Source organism: Triticum urartu, chromosome 2A (genome assembly GCF_056163025.1).
Source record: "Triticum urartu cultivar PI428250 chromosome 2A, HENAU_Tu73, whole genome shotgun sequence".
In the NCBI taxonomy this organism is placed as follows: domain Eukaryota; kingdom Viridiplantae; phylum Streptophyta; class Magnoliopsida; order Poales; family Poaceae; genus Triticum; species Triticum urartu.
This window is the reverse complement of record NC_141874.1, coordinates 687,292,620-687,311,255: the sequence shown is the minus strand read 5'-3', so window position 1 is coordinate 687,311,255 and position 18,636 is coordinate 687,292,620. Positions and strand designations below refer to the sequence as shown.

At 60.8% G+C, this 18,636-nt stretch overlaps 2 protein-coding genes across 2 annotated transcripts; both read left to right on the top strand.

Annotated features, from left to right (window-relative positions):
- Positions 1 to 1,235: 1,235 nt before the first annotated feature.
- On the top strand, positions 1,236 to 1,874 carry LOC147986737 (uncharacterized). The gene has a single exon (XM_087542133.1). The coding sequence runs from the start codon at positions 1,236 to 1,238 to the stop codon at positions 1,872 to 1,874; it is 639 nt and encodes a 212-aa protein (XP_087398259.1).
- Positions 1,875 to 7,717: 5,843 nt separating this feature from the next.
- On the top strand, positions 7,718 to 8,356 carry LOC147986736 (uncharacterized). The gene has a single exon (XM_087542132.1). It carries the CDS (start codon positions 7,718 to 7,720, stop codon positions 8,354 to 8,356), a length of 639 nt encoding a protein of 212 aa, XP_087398258.1.
- The last annotated feature ends 10,280 nt before the right edge of the window (positions 8,357 to 18,636 follow it).

Genomic DNA, 18,636 nt, shown 5'->3' with positions numbered 1-18,636 from the left:
GAGCGGGCCATGGCAGCCAATCGGCAGCGGTGCCAGAGGAGCCGGCCGGGGGCGAGCCGAAGGTCAGAGCCGGCCTCGAGGTGCAGCCGGTAACGCGCCGGCGCGTAGGGGGGAGGCACCGCTGCGCTGGAGCCGCCCGAGTTGCGGGCGCCGGCCGCACAGCAGAGGCCCTGGAGGCGGCCAGCACCGCCACGTCCGAGTGGACTCCCAGCGGGGGGACGGGCGAGCTGAACGTGGCAGCCCAAGAGGTCCGGAGCCGACTTCAAGGTCAGGCCGCCTTGCTGCAACAGTACACCCAGGAGTTCCTTTCGACGCGGGCCGCCATCCGGGTGAGTCTTCTATCCTTGGTTGCTTTGTTCTCTTGATTTCTTCCGTGGGGGCGCGTCAGCGCACCCACTTGGTGTAGTCCCCGAGATTCGGGCCGACTGCTGAGCAGTCGGGTCGGATCTTCCTTGACGATTACCTTATTCTCGCCTCCTGTCTGATCTTCCAGGAGTATCATAACTCTCGTGCTGCCGCCTTCAACTCCCAGGCTCAGTAGTTGGGTCGGAAAACCGAAGACCTGGTCAACAGCCGAAGTACTTGATCTTGTTTATCTCCTGTGCGGGCACGTCAGCGCACCCGTTGGGTGTAGTCCCCGAGATTCGGGCCGCCTGCTGAGCAGCCGGTCGGATCTTCCCTGACGACTTTTTCCTCATTGGTTTTTTCCTTTTGTATTTAGTGCTGGCAGGGGCCAATGCCGACTTGAGGAGGGAGCTCAGCGAGGCGCAGGCCGCCCTTCGCAACAAGGAAACCGAGCACGCCGCCTTGGTCCTGGAGCATGACCGCCTGGCTAAGAAGTTGGCTGAGCAGGAGGAGAGCCACAAGGCGGCCCTGAAGAAAGCGTAGGATAGTGAAACCGCCCTGAAGGCCGAGTTCGAGACTGAGGCGGCGGGCTGGGCTGAGACCCAGCAAGCGCTGGATGAAGGCTTCGGCCGTATCGAGGACTTGGTCGAAGGTAAGCCGCCTTCCTCGCTCCTTGCCTGCCCCTGGCCGCCTGATTTTTGTTCTGACTTGTGCTGCTATCTGTTCTCTGTGCAGACTACTTTCCCGGCTACTCCGTCTTCACCGCCCAAACCATCAAGGCCCATCGCGAAGCGCACCGTCAGGCGGGGGCCAACATCGCGCCGGACGCGAATCGGACGCTTGAGGAGCAGCTCTTGGCGGTCCAAGCGCGGCTGCAGCCGGCTCATCGTATGCTTCGCCGCCTCCAACATGCCGGAGCGCAGGTGTTGGCCGCCCTCTGGCCCGGCGAGACGATTCCCCGCACCCCGACCCGGACTGCCGACTGGCTGGAGGTTGCGGTCGGCCGCTTTGAAGCTTGGAAGGCGTCGGCGGCCCGGCTTGGAGCCGGGCGGGCGTTGGAGTTCGTCCGAGCTTGGTACCCAGGGCTGAACCTGGACCAGCTGCGCACCTGGCGGCTGGAGGCCGACGCAGAGCTAGAGGAGATGCGGCCGGCTATCACTCAGCGTGCTTCGACGATCGCCGAGTGCACCGACATCAGCGTTTTTGCACCTGAAATCAATAATGATGGCGTTGCCCAACCGGAGGAGTGGTTCGGGCTGAACCCGGCGGTGGGCGAGGACTCGGCAGAGGAGATCGCCTCCAGCGACGAAGGCGAAGACGACGAAGAAGAGGAAGGTGAAGACGTCGAGCCGGCCGGTGGAACAACCGGCCGGCCTCAGGCTGACCGTGCCTCCAGCAACGAGGCGCACGCAAATGCGCCCTCTGCGGGGGGCGGTGATCAAGCCGAGGTTCGCCAGCCGGCCACTCCTTCAGCCGGCACAGCCGTCTCCACCGACCAGCCCGGCTCATCGGTCGCTCCGCCGGCTTAATCTGCCGTCCTTGTTTTTCCTGCTTGTTGCCTTCTGAACAACTTTATTAAGCTTTCGCAGTTCCACCCACTGGGGGTGTATCCAAACTATGTTGAATGCTGGCCTCTTGGAGGTCTTTTATGTAAATATTATTGTGTGCATGTTTGGTTTCCATTCACGTATGCTTTTTATCCTTCGGCTTTTTCCTTTGCCGCCTTCCCTCTTTGGGGAGGCAAGTACTCGAGCTTTCTTGGATTGAAGTGAAGTGAATGGAAACCGGCCGGCCGGCTACTTTGGTAGTCGGTCGGTGGTAGGAGGCAAACCGGCTTTCGTTATATTAGTCCGTTAGTCCCTAGCAATTTTTCGTGTGGGCATCCTTTCCTGCTTTTAACTCTTGCCAGCCGGACAGCTGGTTCTTCGAACTGCGACTTTTGGCAAGAGTTAAGCTTGGGTGTCGGCACACTACTTGTCTGACCGCGGGTAGGACTTCTAATATAACTCCAGTCGGCTAGTCCCCAGGCCGACTAGTCGAACCCAGTGCCGGACGGAACAAGTAAATGAAATGACGAGGTCATAAGCATGATACTCTTCATTCATAGATAAAAGATGGCAGTCCCCGAGCTCTCCTCAGGGGGCCTATTGTCTCGTACTTAGTACAAAAGTTAGCATGATACATACTGCATTTCAACTGTAAAATCTTCGGAGGAGGTTGGCATTCCATGGTCGTTCCGACTCCTTGCCGGAGTCATCTCTCTTGCGTGCCTTGGGCTTCTGTGCGTCGATTAGGTAGTAGGAGTCGTTGCCTAAAGCTCTGCTGATGACGAAGGGGCCCTCCCAAGGGGCCGAGAGCGTGTGCTGGCCGGCTGTTCGCTGGATCAGCCGGAGCACAAGGTCGCCCTCTTGGAAGGATCTTGTCCTGACCTTCCGACTGTGGTAGCGGCGCAAACCCTGCTGGTAGATGGCAGACCGGCTGAGGGCTAACAGCCAGCCTTCTTCCATCAGGTCGACGCCGTCTGTCGGGTGGTAGGTGCGACATATGCCAATGGGTGGCTTATCATTGTGGGAGCCAGTAAGACATCGCCGGTGCCTGGAAACGGGATGAGGCGAAGACATGCACGCCGGCGAATCCTACCCAGCTTCGAGGCTCTCCGTGGAGATAACACCCCTACTGCTGCTCTGCGGGGTCTCCGCATGGTCACTAGATGGACGAGTAGCTACACAATGCTCCTTGAGCTGTTTGGTGGGAGGAGGAAGAAGGGCATGGCTAGCCTGCTTCTTCTCCTTGTGTGGTGTCTCAATCTAACTGGGGGTCGAACCCTTTGCATGGGTGCCCCGGGGGGTTTATATAGGCCTACCCCCCGGGGGTACAATGGTAATCCGACTAGGCACGGGGCCCAGCCGTCTGTGACTGCGCTCGCCGGCTTCTGCGCCGGCTGCTAGGGCCTGCCGACTGGTGGGTCCCGCCGGCTGCCGGCCCCTTGGTCGACAGGCAGGCCCCATCGTCCAGGACCTTGTCGGCAGCTGGTTACTGTCGCTCTATCTTGGTCACGTGGGCTTCGTCGAGGTAGGCATGACTACAATGCCACCGTCCGGCGGGTGGTTGCTGTAGCCTCACCGCGTCTTGTCGCCTTAATGGGGCGTCTCCTTCGAGGGAGGCGGCAAGCCGGCTGCGGGGAGCCGGCTCTGTCTTGGGCCGACTGGGGGAGGCGTGGCCACCTTGGGGTGTCTCTCTGCCCGAAGGGGCCCACCGCCCGTGGGCCGTACTGGTAGCCCATCGTGGATGGCATCAGGGTCAACATGGCAACAGTGCTGCGCCGGACGGGTCATGGTCACCCGTACGGCGCACTGTGCCGGTCGTGCTCCGGGATTCGGGGGTGGCAGGCTTCACTGTAGCCACGCCCCGTCACATCGCCGTTAGGCGGATGCAAATTTTGAGGGTACGGTCTCGACCACTTTGTGGGAGCCGGCTTCTTGGAGTCGGCCTTCTCGCGGTCGGCTTCTCGAAGCCAGCCCTCCCGTGGCTTTCTTCGCGAGGGCTAAAGTCGGGCCACCTTCCGATAACCGGCCTGGGTGACGGCCAGCAAGGGGAAGGCGGCCCCACGTATTGGATTCTTGAGAGCCGGACGGGCTCGCAATTTTTTCAGAAGGGCCAGGGGAAGCCGGCTAGGCTACCCATGGCTATTTACTCCGACAGTAGTCCCCGAAGCTGATCGGGCTTCGAGGCTGACAGAGGGACGAGAAGCTTGGTTAGCTTCCTACCCTAAGGAGCCGGCTTCGCTGGTGCATGCCGATTTCGAAGAGCTCCGTGTCTTGCTGGTGGGAACGCGGTTGACCCGAGAGCTGACCGCGGGCCCTCCCGCGGGCCACGTGGCAGCGAAACCCTACCAGTGCACGCGCGCGACGAGACGCCGCCGCAGGGCCGGGCCCGCCACTCCTAGGCCTCGGCCCGGGCGCTGATCTTCTGCGGCCCATGCGGACCGCTCGCCTTCCCGTGGCGATTTTATTTTGCCGTTAGGGCGCAATAAACGCAGGACATGGGGGAGTGGGCATAGTCGATCCCCACGTTTCCCCATGCCATGCCTCCTCAGCTCTGCCACGCGAGCCTATAAGTAGGGGGAGGAGGGGGAGAGATAGAGGTTCGCACGCTCTCTCTCACTCCGCCCCTCCTCGTCTTCCTTCTTCCTCTCGCTGCCGCCGCAGCTTCCCGTCGCAGCGCCACCGTGCCGCCACATCGTCTCGCTTCCATGGCGCTGTCAAGCTCGTGGGACGGCTCCAACGTCCATGAGGACCACGTTGAGTTCCTCCACCTGACATGGCGCCTGCCCGACGCCAACTTTGTGCGGGTCCGCCTGGCGCCGGAGAGGGAGATTTCGCCGGCACCGGAGGAGGGCGAGCGGGTCGTCTTCCGCTCGCACTTCCTGCGCGGCTTCGGCCTACCGGCGAGCGGGTTCCTCCGCTCCTTCCTCGAATTCTACAATCTTCAGCCGCATCACCTCACACCCAACGCGGTGATGCTGCTGTTGGCCTTCGTCTCTCTCTGCGAAGGTTTCTTGGGGGTGCTTCCCACGCTGGAGCTCTGGGGGGAATACTTCCAGAGCAAACTCGGCACCGTCGTCGCAGGCGTGCCCGCCCCCTGCGGGGCCTACATCGCCATGAGGAGGTTGGGCGAGAACAACCCGTTCCCACCCATCCCGCTGATCCAGTCGACGAAGATCTGGCAGAAGTCATACTTCTACGTGAAGAACGTCGCCCAACAAGGCGACCACGTCAACCTGCCGGCTTACGTAGCCGGCCCGCCGGCTGGGAGGCAACCCTCATGGAGCTTCCGGTCCAGGTCACTGTCTTAGGCCGGGAACGCAGCCGTCTCCCGGCTTCGGGTGATGATCCAGTCGGAAGGCCTGACCGGAGCCGACTTGGTGGCCGCCTTCGTGGAGCGCCGGCTACTTCCTCTCCAAAGCCGGCCCCACATGATGTGTCAGATGAGCGGCCGCTTCGACCCAAGCCGGCTAAGCACCAGGGAGATGCCTCATTCGTAGGTGTCGTACGTGGTGAATTATATCTCCAATTGCAAGCTCGCCGAGGACTGGCGATACTGCAAGGCGCCGTATTCTCGCGCCAACCCTCCGCCCGTGGTAAGTTTTCCTCTCTTTCTTCTTTTTTGTTGGTAGCCGGCCTCATGATGGTCGGCTTCTGATTAGTCGGTTCTCCCTTAGCAGTACCCTCTCCTTCTGCCGACGACCGGAGCCACAGGGATAGAGTGCCAGTACGTCCCCGACTGCATGGTGGACGACGCCGATGACCTGGACTTGGGAGAGGCCACCATGGAAGACTTCGTCATGGGGGACAACGATGAGCCCGGAGGCACGGGGCTCACTGCTGGCTTCGAGGACTGGCCGGATGATGCCGAGGTCGAAATCGCCCCGCGTCGCCAGCCGGCGCCTGATCATCAAGGCGCAGGCTCATCCGCCGCGCCGGCTGTCAGCGGTGGCGCCCAGAAGTGCCGGTCCGCGTCAATCCTCTTCGGCAGCCGGCCGAAGAAGTCCAAGGCTTCTACCACGGCGACAAAGCGAGATGAGGCGGCCGCGAAGGCGGCCCGCTTCCGCAAGGCCGTGAAGCAGCCACAGGCGGTCTCAGCGTAAGTCATCGAATGCTTGGACGCATGCTTTTCATTGTTCTCTTCTATTGAACACTCTTCCTAACCTTTCCTCGCTCGCTGGACAGGGCGTCGCTTTCCCTTGAGCGGGGTGCGGGCGGCTCCGTAGTCGGGCCGACAAGAGGGTCTTCAGGCTCCCGCCGCGTGGACCCCCGCACCGACCTCAGGGAGGCCACGGAGTGGAACTCCCGTGAGGCGCGGGAGGAGCGGGAGGCGGCGGAACAAGTGGCCGCCCAGGTGGCGAAGGAGCAGGCCGACGCGGCAGCCAAGGCCCAGGCAGAGGCGGCGGCCGCGGAGACGGAAGCGGAGCGTTCGCATAACCAGCCTCAGCTGCTCGCCATTCCCCTCCGTGCCGTGGCCCCTGACACCCCATTGCCCCTGGCGGAGGAAATCGGCCAAGACCCGCCGCTGATGGACAGGAGGGAGGACTCCGTGGTCTTCATGGAGAGGGCGCCGTCAGCAGCGCCAACCGGAGCGGGTCAGGGCGGCCAATCGTCAGCGGTGCCAGAGGAGCCGGCCAGGGGCGAGACGGAGGTCGGAGCCGGCCTCGAGGTGCAGCCGGTAACGCGCCGGCACGCAGGGGGAGGCGCCGCTGCGCCGGAGCCGCGCCGAGTCGCGGGCACCGGCCAGTCGGCGGAGGCCCTAGAGGCGGCCATCACCGCCACGTCCGAGTGGACTCCCAGCGGGGGGACGGGCGAGCTGAACGTGGCGGCCGAAGAGGTTCGGAGCCGGCTTCAAGCTCAGGCCGCCTTGCTGCAGCAGTACACCCAGGAGTTCCTTTCGACGCGGGCCGCCATCCGGGTGAGTCTTCTATCCTTAGTTGCTTTGTTCTCTTGATTTCTTCCGTGGGGGCGCGTCAGCGCACCCACTGGGTGTAGTCCCCGAGATTCGGGCTGACTGCTGAGCAGTCGGGTCGGATCTTCCATGACGATTACCTTATTCTCGCCTCCTGTCTGATCTTCCAGGAGTATCATAACTCCCGTGCTGCCGCCTTCAACTCCCAGGCTCAAGAGTTGGGTCGGAAGACCGAAGACCTGGTCAACAGCCGAAGTGAGTACTTGATCTTGTTTATCTCCTGTGGGGGCGCGTCAGCGCACCCACCGGGTGTAGTCCCCGAGATTCGGGCCGACTGCTGAGCAGCCGGGTCGGATCTTCCCTAACGACTTTTTCCTCATTGGTTTTTTCTTTGGTCTTTCGTGCTTGCAAGGGCCAATGCCGACTTGAGGAGGGAGCTCAGCGAAGCGCAGGCCGCCCTTCACACCAAGGATACTGAGTACGCCGCCTTGGTCCAGGAGCGTGACCGCTTGGACAAGAAGCTGGCTGACCAGGAGGAGAGCCACAAGGCAGCCCTGAAGAAAGCGTAGGATAGCGAAGCCGCCCTGAAGGCCGAGTTCGAGACTGAGGCGGCGGGCTGGGCTGAGACCCGGCAAGCGCTGGATGAAGGCTTCGGCCGCATCGAGGACTTGGTCGACGGTAAGCCACCTTCCTCGCTCCTTTCCTGCCCCTGGCCGCCTGGTTTTTGTTCTGACTTGTGCTGCTTTTTGTTCTCTGTGCAGACTACTTTCCCGGCTACTCCGTATTTGCTGCCCAAACCATCGAGGCCCATCGCGAAGCGGGCCGTCAGGCGGAGGTCAACATCGCGCCGGACGTGAATTGGACGCTTGAGGAGCAGCTCTTGGCGGTCCAAGCGCGGCTGCAGCTGGCTCATCGTATGCTTCGCCGCCTCCAACGTGCCGGAGCGCAGGTGTTGGCCGCCCTCTGGCCCGGCGAGACGATTCCCCACTCCCCGAGTCGGACTGCCGACTGGCTGGAGGTTGCAGTCGGTCGCTTTGAAGCTTGGAAGGCGTCGGCGGCCCGGCTTGGAGCCGGGCGGGCGTTGGAGTTCGTCCGAGCTTGGTACCCAGGGCTGAACCTGGACCAGCTGCGCACCTGGCGGCTAGAGGCCGACGCAGAGCTGGAGGAGGTGCGGCCGGCTATCGCTCAGCGTGGTTCGACGATCGCCGAGTGCACCGACATCAGCGTTTTTGCGCCTGAAATCAACGATGACGGTGTTGCCCACCCGGAGGAGTGGTTCGGGCTGAACCCGGCAGTGGGCGAGGACTCGGCAGAGGAGATCGCCTCCAGCGATGAAGGCGAAGATGACGAAGAAGAGGAAGGTGAAGACGTCGAGCCGGCCGGTGGAACAACCGGCCGGCCTCAGGCTGACCGTGCCTCCAGCAACGAGGCGCGCGCAAGCGCGCCCTCTGCGAGAGGCGGTGATCAAGCCGAGGTTCGCCAGCCGGCCACTCCTTCAGCCGGCACAGCCGTCTCCACTGACCAGCCCGGCTCGTCGGTCGCTCCGCCCGCTTAATCTGCCGTCCTTGTTTTTCCTGCTTGTGGCCTTTTGAACAACTTTATTAAGCTTTTGCAGTTCCACCCACTTGGGGTGTATCCAAACTATGTTGAATGCTGGCCTCTTGGAGGTCTTTTATGTAAATATTATTGTGTGCATGTTTGGTTTCCATTCATGTATGCTTTTTATCCTTAGGCTTTTTCCTTTGCCGCCTTCCCTCTTTGGGGAGGCAAGTACTCGAGCTTTCTTGGATTGAAGTGAAGTGAATGGAAACCGGCCGGCCGGCTACTCTGGTAGACGGTCGGTGGTAGGAGGCAAACCGGCTTTCGTTATATTAGTCCGTTAGTCCCTAGCCATTTTTCGTGTGGGCATCCTTTCCTGCTTTTAACTCTTGCCAGCCGGACAGCCGGTTCTTCGAACTGCGACTTTGTCAAGAGTTAAGCTTGGGTGTCGTCACACTACTTGTCTCACCGCGGGTAGGACTTCTAATATAACTCTAGTCGGCCAGTCCCCGGGCCGACTAGTCGAACCCGGTGCCGGACGAAACAAGTAAATGAAATGACAAGGTCATAAGCATGATACTCTTCATTCATAGATAAAAGATGGCAGTCCCCGAGCTCTCCTCGGGGGGCCTATTGTCTCGTACTTAGTACAAAAGTTAGCGTGATACATACTGCATTTCAACTGAAAAATCTTCGGAGGAGGTTGGCGTTCCATGGTCGTTCCGACTCCTTGCCGGAGTCGTCTCTCTTGCGTGGCTTGGGCTTCTGTGTGTAGCAGTCGTTGCCTAAAGCTCTGCTGATAACGAAGGGGCCCTCCCAAGGGGCCGAGAGCTTGTGCTGGCCGGCTGTTCGCTGGATCAGCCGGAGCACAAGGTCGCCCTCTTGGAAGGATCTTGGCCTGACCTTCTGACTGTGCTAACGGCGCAAACCCTGCTGGTAGATGGCAGACCAGCTGAGGGCTAACAGCCGGCCTTCTTCCAGCAGGTCGACGCCATCTTCTCGTGCTTCCTTGGCCTCCGCCTCTGTGTAAATGGTCACCCGGGGCGAGTCGAACTCGATATCGGTTGGGATGATCGCCTCGGCACCGTATACGAGGAAGAAAGGAGTGAAACCGGTTGACTTGTTTGGAGTAGTGCGCAGACTCCAGAGGACAGCCGGCAGCTCATCGAGCCAACAGCCGGCTGAACGCTCCAGTGGTACGACCAGTCGGGGCTTGATGCCGGAGAGGATGAGGCCGTTGGCTCGCTCGACCTGGCCGTTTGACTGCGGGTGGGCACCGGACGCTAAGTCCAGCCGGATACCTTGCGTTGCGCAGAAATGTGCCAAGGCTCCTTTGGCAAAATTCGTGCCATTGTCGGTGATGATGCTGTGTGGCACGCCGTACCGAGTTGTTATATCTGCGATGAATGTCACAACAGTCGGCCCATTCAGCTTCTTGATCGGCTTTTCCTCAATCCACTTGGTGAATTTGTCCACGGCGACGAGCAAGTGCGTCATGCCGCCGTGCGCCGTCTTGAATGGGCCCACCATGTCCAGTCCCCAAACGGCGAAGTGCCAGGTGAGGGGAATGGTCTTGAGTGCCGAAGCGGGCATGTGTTGCTTGGAGCTGAAGAGTTGGCACCCTTTGCAATGTTTAACCAATTCTTTGGCGTCATCCAAGGCAGTCGGCCAAAAGAAACCATGGCGGAAAGCTTTGGCGACGAGTGATCTTGAGGCTGCATGGTGGCCGCATTCTCCTTGGTGGATGTCTCTGAGGATTGCAATGCCCTTCTCTTGCTCGAAGCATCATTGGAGGACTCCAGTCACACTGCGCTTGACGAGCTCTCTGTTGACGATTGTGTATGCTCTGGCTCGGTGTTGGACTTGTCTTGCCTCTATTTCGTCAGCCAGCAGATCTTGGTTTATTAGGAAGTTGAGGATCGACTGAGCTCATGATGGAGCCGCGACTTCTCCTATTGCCAATGTAGCTACTGCCACCAGGGTGGGCGGGCTGGGTGGTGAAATGCTGGAGTCGGCCGCCGGCTGTTGTGTTGGTGCAGTCCCCGGGCCGACTACCGCAGTCCCCGAGCCGGGTGTGGCAGTCCCCGGATCGAGCGTAACTGTGGAAGTCCCCGGGCCGACTGCTGAAGTCCCCGGGTCGCCTGCTTGGTTCTTCGAGCCGGACCCGGTCGCGTCAGGGTCAGGCGGTACGAAGATAGAATCGAACTCTGGAGACGGCTTGATGGACGGCTTGAGGAGGCATTGTAGAGCGACACCGGTTGGTATTGCTTGCCGAGTGGAGCCTATTCGAGCCAGGGCATCGGCCGGCTCGTTGTCGGCTCGCGGTACGTGGAGGAACTCGCATCCTTCAAAGTATCCACTGATTTGCTGAACAAGGAAGCGGTAGCTTGCCATATTTGCGTCCTTGGCGTCCCAGTCGCCGGATGATTGCTGGACCACCAAGTCCTAGTCGCCATAACATAGGATCTGGCGAATGCCGAGTTCCTTGGCAAGCCGGAGCCCGTGTATGAGCGCCTCATACTCGGCTACATTGTTGGAGGCGGCAAATTGAATCTGCAGCATGTATCTGAGCTTGTCGCCTTTGGGAGAGGTAAGGACGACGCCGGCTCCCAAGCCGGTGCGCATCTTGGACCCGTCGAAGTGCATGCGCCAATGGGTGGAGTCGGGAGCCGGTGGCAGGTACTGGGTCTCGGCCCAGTCGACGAGGAAGTCGGCCAGTGCTTGGGACTTGATGGCGGTGCGGGGCTGGTAGAAGATCGTGTAAGGGGCCAGCTCGATGGCCCATTTCGCCACCCGGCCGGATGCATCCCGGCTGCCTATGATCTCGGCCAGCGGGGCAGTGCATACGACCGTGACGGGATGCTCTTGAAAGTAGGGCTTCAGCTTCTTGGCAGTGAAGTATATGCCGTAACACATCTTCTGGTAGTGGGGGTAGTTCTGCTTCGAGGCGGACAGTACCTCGCTCAAATAGTACACTGGCCTCTGGACCGGCTGGGCTCGGCCCTCTTCTGGGCGTTGGACTACGATGATGGTGTTGACCACCCGGCTGGTTGCAGCAATGTAAAGGAGCATGGGCTCTTTCTCAGTCGGTGCCGCTAGGACAGGCGGCGTGGCCAGCATCTTCTTCAGCTCATGAAAAGCTTGGTCGGCCTGGTCATTCCACTCGAAGTGAGTGCTCTTCTTCATGAGGCGGTAGAGGGAGAGAGCTTTCTCTCCGAGCCAGCTGATGAAGCGGTTCAAGGAGGCCAAGCATCCGGTGAACTTCTGGATATCTCGAAGCTTGGTGGGGATCGCCATTCTTTCGATGGCCTTGATCTTCACCGGGTTGCATTCGATGCCGCGTTCGGAGACCAGGAAGCCTAGGAGCTGGCCGGCTGGCACTCCGAACACGCAATTCTCAGGGTTGATCTTGATTTGGAACCAGCGTAGGTTCTCAAATGTTTCTTTGAGGTCTTCCAGCAAGGTGCCGCGCTTCTCCGTCTTCACCACAATGTCGTCTACGTAGACGTGAGCATTTCTGCCAAGTTGCTTGAGGAGGCACTTCTGCATGCAATGCTGAAAAGTGGCACCGGCATTTCTCAAGCCGAATGTCATAGTCAGGTAGCAAAAGGCTCCAAATGGCGTGATGAAGGCGGTCTTCAGGCGGTCAGCCGGATCTAGCTTTATCTGGTGGTATCCTGAGTAAGCATCGAAGAAACTCAATAGCTCGCATCCGGCCGTGGAGTCTATCACTTGGTCAATCCTCGGCAGGGCAAAGGGATCTTTAGGGCAGGCCTTGTTGAGGCTTGTGTAGTCTATACACATGCGCCACTTGTTGTTATTCTTTAACACGAGGACCGGGTTGGCGAGCCACTCTGCAAAGAAAACTTCCATAATGAAGCCGGCTGCCAGGAGCCGGGCTATCTCTTCCCCTACAATCCTTCTCTTTTCTTCTGATAGTCGGCGGAGGGGCTGTTTGACTGGTCTTGCGTCTTCTCGGACGTGTAGTTTGTGCTCGGTGAATTCCTTCGGAACACCCGGCATGTCCTTGGGGGACCATGCAAAGATGTCCCGATTCTCATGGAGGAAATCTGTGAGCTCGCCTTCCTATTTGCTGTTCAGGCTTGCCCCGATGACGGCAAACCTCTCGGGGTGCTTGGGGTCGAGGGGTATCTTCTTTGTTTCTTTGGCCGGCTGGAAAGATCCTTGGGCATCATACTCCTTGGGATCGGGGGACAGGTTCGGCTGCTCGCCGGCCATGGCCATGACCCGGTCCAACATCTTCTTCTCTTCGGCAATCACAAGGGACTCGGCCAGCCGGCTGCTGGCGGCGGCGCACTCGGAGGACTTCTTGTAATCGCCGGCTATGGTGATGACGCCCTTGGAACTCGGTATCTTCATCTTGAGGTATGCATACTGGGGAACTGCCATGAACATGGCCAAGGCGGGTCGGCCAAGCAACGCATGGTAGGGGCTCTCCGGGTCCACCACTTCAAACCAGATCGCTTCCCGATGGAAATGCTGCTTGCCCCCAAAGAGTACATCAATCTTGATCTTGCCAATGGGGGTGCAGGACAAGCCGGGTACGATGCCATGGAACACTATCCGAGTAGGCATGAGTTGCTTCGTCTTGACATTCAGCTTCTCCAGGGTGTCGCGATACAGCATGTTGATGCTGCTCCCGCCGTCTATCAACACACGGGAGAAACGGGCGGCGCGTCTGTCCGTCGCGAGGGTGGCTTCCAGGACCAACTCATAAGAGCCGGGAGACGGCATAACCTCTGGGTGGTCGGCCCGGCTCCAGCTGATGGGTTTTTCTGACCAATACATGTGTCCGGCGGGGTTGGCAGCGACCATGCTGACTTCCTGGTGCTCTCGGCGTTCGCCGCGCCGGTCTTCAAGCTGGCTTGTAAAGACCATGTAGGTCGCATGCTCGTCGGGGAATTCGTCGTGCACGGCTCCGACTGCGGGCCGAGGGCCGGAGGCGGTGGAGCCGGAGGCGGCGGGCCGGCAGGCGGAGGCGGCGCGAGCCCTTCGCCTTTGGAGATTCGGGTGAGCCAATGGCACTTCCGGGTTGTGTGGTTGGACGGCTTCGCGCCGCTGTGGAATTTGCACGGGGCGTCGAGAGTTTGCTCGTAGGAGAAAGCCGGCTGCCAAGCCGGCCGGCCGCCCTTGGGTTTCTTGGGCGCGGGCCGCCCTTCAGGCGGCGCGTCTTCGACTGCGGCCACCTGCCGACTGGCGGGAGGCGGCGCAGGGCCCTTGCGCTTGTGGTCGTTCGGGTGTGGGCGTCGGCCGGAATCCCCCGCCGGCGTCTTGGGCGCCGGGTTGAGTACTTTCCCGGACGCGTCTACCCGGAGCTCGGTCTTCATCGAAGAGTCGGCGGTGGCGTATTTGTCCGCTATGTCCAGAAGCTCGTCGAGGGTAGTCGGCTCGTCGCAGAGGAGCTTGTGCTTGAGGAGGGTGCCTTCTCGGCACCCGGCAGTGAAGTATTCTATGGCTTGCACCTCGTGCACCCCATCGCAAGAATTGCGGAGCTCAGCCCAATGCGTGAGGTAGTCGCGAGTGGACTCGGCTGGGCCTTGCACGCACAAGGAGAGCTGCCTGGGCTTGGGAGCCCGCTTGTAGGTGCTGGTGAAGTTGCGGATGAAATCTTCAGTGAAATCTAGCCAGGTGTTGATGCTGAAGGGCTTGAGGCTGTTGAGCCAGGTCCGCGTCGTGCCTTGCGGCATGAGTGGCACGTACTTCACGGCAACGCGCCGGTTGCCGTTGGCTATGCTAACCGCCATGGAGTAGTCGATCAACCAATCTTCCGGCTTCACGGAGCCGTTGTACTTGGGCGTGTCTCTTGGGAGCGAGATCCCTTTGGGTAAAGGCTCGTCGTGGATGCGGGGGCCGAAACAAGGCGGGCCGACATCGTCTTCTTCTTCCAGCGCCAAGGATCGCGCCAGGCGGTCGATCCGATAGCGGGCGTCGTTCTCGCCGACTCCTTCGCGGCGACCTAGCCGGCCACTGAGAGTCGGATGCGCCACAGGCGGCGGGGTGGGATATCTCTCTCCACGGGGCCGAGGCGGAGGTGGGTTTCCCCGCCATTCCACGGCTCGGGGATGGCCTTCTGCGTCTCGCTCGATGGAGATTCCGGTCCGGCTTCGGCTGGCAGCCGGCTCTTTCTCGCGCCGCGCGCGTGTGTTGCTCGTAGTCGGTGTCCGGGACGTCGCGCCGTGATCTTGGCGCGGGGGGGGGGGGGGCTTCCCGCGTGGGCCTCGGCTTCGTGCCGCCGTGCGGCCGCATCAATCAGCTGCTAGATGTGCCGGGTCATTTGGGGGAGTTCTTCGGCCTCCAATACATCCAACTCGTCTTCGGCCGCCTGGGCGGCACGCAAGTTCTCGAGTGGAGTGGCATAGACCGGGCGGTCGACTCCCAGAGTGTCGGCGATGACAGCGCCCGTTGCTTGACAACGCCAGCCAGGCTTGGCCCGCCCGGGGCCGGCGTGCCGAAAGCGGCGTGGTCAGTTTCACGCTGGTAGGCCTCAGTGAGGCGTCTCACGGAAGCCACCCTCCGGCCCTCCGCGAGGAGAGCGAGGCGGCGCGCCTCCAATGCTTCATCGTCGGCATCAGCCGGGAGCGGGATGGACAAGTCGTGGGCTGCCGCATGCGGGGCGTCGTGGGCGCTCTCGTCAGCCGTGCCGCCGTGGCCGATGACCATCACCTCGGTGGTGACAGTGTCGCGGCCATCGGTCCGGGGAAGCGGGTCGTCGTAGATCGCGACGTTGGTGGGGAAGGTGTCGAGTGAGGCCATGTCGGAGTCGACAGGCATCGGGTCGGTGGAGCCAACCGACTCCAAATCCACAGCAGGCTCGCTGGAGACATGGAGCTGGCCGAGGAGGTTGGCGAGGTGGTCGGTGCCCGCATCAGAGGCGAGCTCGTCGGAGATGAGGGTCTCGTCGAGGAGATCGGCGAGGCTGCTCGCCGTGCAGATGCTGGTGACGCCTTGCAGCGCGTCGTGGCAAGCGCCATCGGGCGTGCCGGGCTGGCTACGCTCGCTGGGGAGGAAGAGGGTTCTCGTCCAGAACAGGTCTCCGGACGACGGTGCACCTGACCCCGCGGTGGACGCCGAATGTCGGGTGGTAGGTGCGACATATGCCAACGGGTGGCTTATCATTGTGGGAGCCAGTAAGACATTGCCGGTGCCTGGAAACGGGATGAGGCGAAGACATGCATGCCGGCGAATCTTACCCAGCTTCGGGGCTCTCCGTGGAGATAACACCCCTACTGTTGCTCTGCGGGGTCTCCGCATGGTCACTAGATGGACAAGTAGCTACACAATGCTCCTTGAGCTGTTTGGTGGGAGGAGGAAGAAGGGCACGGCTAGCCTGCTTCTTCTCCTTGTGTGGTGTCTAAATCTAACTGGGGGTCGAACCCTTTGCATGGGTGCCCCGGGGGGTTTATATAGGCCTACCCCCCGGGGGTACAATGGTAATCCGACTGGGCGAGGGGCCCAGCCGTCTGTGACTGCGCTCACCGGCTTCTGCGCTGGCTGCTAGGGCCCGCCGACTGGTGGGTCCCGCCGGCTGCCGGCCCCTTGGTTGACAGGCAGGCCCCACCGTCCAGGACCTTGTCGGCACCTGGTTACTGTCGCTCTATCTTGGTGATGTGGGCTTCGTCGAGGTAGGCGTGGCTACAGTGCCGCCGTCCGGCGGGCGGTTGCTGTAGCCTCACCGCGTCTTGTCTCTTTAATGGGGCGTCTCCTTCGAGGGAGGCGGCAAGCCGGCTGCGGGGAGCCGGCTCTGTCTTGGACCGACTTGGGGAGGCGTGGCCGCCTTCGGGTGTCTCTCTGCCCGAAGGGGCCCACCGCCCGTGGGCCGTACTGGTAGCCCATCGTTGATGGCATCAGGGTCAACATGGCAATAGTGCTGCGTGGACGGGTCATGGTCACCCGTACGGCGCACTGTGCCGGTCGTGCTCCGGGATTCGGGGGTGGCAGGCTTCACTGTAGCCACGCCCCGTCACATCGCCGTTAGGCGGATGCAAACTTTGAGGGTACGGTCTCGACCACTTTGTGGGAGCTGGCTTCTTGGAGTCAGCCTTCTCGCGGCCGGCTTCTTGAAGCCGGCCCTCCCGTGGCTTCCTTCGCGAGGGCTAAAGTCGAGCCGCCTTCCGATAACCGGCCTGGGTGACGGCCAGCAAGGGGAAGGCGGCCCCACGTCTTGGATTCTTGAGAGCCGGACGGGCTCGCAATTTTTTCAGAAGGGCCAGGGGAAGCTGGCTAGGCTACCCATGGCTATTTACTCCGACACTGTCTTCTCGTGCTTCCTTGGCCTCCGCCTCCGTGTACATGGTTACCCGGGGCGAGTCGAACTCGATGTCGGTTGGGATGATCGCCTCGGCACCGTAAACGAGGAAGAAAGGAGTGAAGCTGGTTGACTTGTTTGGAGTAGTGCGCAGGCTCCAGAGGACAGCCGTCAGCTCATCGAGCCAACAGCCGGCTGAACGCTCCAGTGGTACGACCAGTCGGGGCTTGATGCCGGAAAGGATGAGGCCGTTGGCTCGCTCGACCTGGCCGTTTGACTGCGGGTGGGCAACGGACGCTAAGTCCAGCCGGATACCTTGCATTGCGCAGAAACGTGCCAAGGCTCCCTTGGCAAAATTCGTGCCATTGTCGGTGATGATGCTGTGTGGCACGCCGTACTGAGTTGTTATATCTGTGATGAATGTCACGGCAGTCGGCCCATTCAGCTTCTTGATCGGCTATGCCTCAATCCACTTGGTGAATTTGTCCACGGCGACGAGCAAATGTGTCATGCCGCCGCGCGCCATCTTGAATGGGCCCACCATGTCCAGTCCCCAAACGGCGAAGGGCCAGGTGAGGGGAATGGTCTTGAGTGCCGAAGCCGGCATGTGTTGCTTGGAGCTGAAGAGTTGGCATCCTTTGCAATGTTTAACCAATTCTTTGGCGTCATCCACAGCAGTCGGCCAAAAGAAACCATGGCGGAAAGCTTTGGCGACGAGTGATCTTGAGGCCGCATGGCGGCCGCATTCTCCTTGGTGGATGTCTCTGAGGATTGCAATGCCCTTCTCTTGCTCGACGCCTCGTTGGAGAACTCTAGTGACACTGCGCTAGACGAGCTCTCTATTGACGATTGTGTATGCTCCGGCTTGGCGTTGGACTTGTCTTGCCTCTGTTTCGTTAGCCGGCAGATCTTGGTTTATTAGGAAGTTGAGGATGGGCTGAGCCCATGATGGAGCCGCGACTTCTCCTATTGCCAATGTGGCTACTGCCACCAGGGTGGGCGGGCTGGGTGGTGAAATGCTAGACTCAGCCGCCAGCTGTTGTGTTGGTGCAGTCCCCGGGCCGACTACCGCAGTCCCCGAGCCAGGTGTGGCAATCCCCGGATCGGGCGTAACTGCGGAAGTCCCTGAGCCGGCTACCGAAGTCCCCGGGCCGACTGCTGAAGTCCCCGGGTCGCCTGCTTGGTTCTTCGAGCCAGACCCGGCCGCGTCGGGGTCAGGCGGCAAGAAGATAGAATCGGACTCTGGAGACGGCTTGATGGACGGCTTGAGGAGGCATTGTAGAGCAACACCGGTTGGTATTGCTTGCCGAGTGGAGCCTATTCGAGCCAGGGCATCGGCCGGCTCGTTGTCGGCTCGCGGTACGTGGAGGAACTCGCATCCTTCAAAGTATCCACTGATTTGCTGAACAAGGAAGCGGTAGCTTGCCATATTTGCGTCCTTGGCGTCCCAGTCGCCGGATAATTGCTGGACCACTAAGTCCGAGTCGCCATAACATAGGATACGGCGAATACCGAGTTCTTTGGCAAGCCGGAGCCTGTGTATGAGCACCTCGTAGTCGGCTACGTTGTTGGAAGCGGCAAAATGAATCTGCATCGTGTATCTAAGCTTGTCGCCTTTGCGAAAGGTAAGGACGACGCCGGCTCCCAAGCCGGTGCGCATCTTGGACCCGTCGAAGTGCATGCGCCAATGGGTGGAGTCGGGAGCCGGTGGCAGGTACTGGGTCTCAGCCCAGTCGACGAGGAAGTCGGCCAATGCTTGGGACTTGATGGCGGTGCGGGGCTGGTAGAAGATCGTGTAAGGGGCCAGCTCGATGGCCCATTTCGCCACCCGGCCGGATGCATCCCGGCTGCCTATGATCTCGGCCAGCGGGGCGGTGCACACGACCGTGACGGGATGCTCTTGAAAGTAGGGCTTCAGCTTCTGGGCGGTGAAGTATACGCCGTAACACATCTTCTGGTTGTGCGGGTAGTTCTGCTTCGAGGCGGACAGTACCTCGCTCAAATAGTATACTGGCCTCTGGACTGGCTGG

Excerpts from the sequence above, each read along its gene's own strand:
- LOC147986736 (XM_087542132.1), top strand. The coding sequence starts at position 7,718 with ATGCTTCGCCGCCTCCAACGTGCCGGAGCGCAGGTGTTGGCCGCCCTC.
- LOC147986737 (XM_087542133.1), top strand. The coding sequence starts at position 1,236 with ATGCTTCGCCGCCTCCAACATGCCGGAGCGCAGGTGTTGGCCGCCCTC.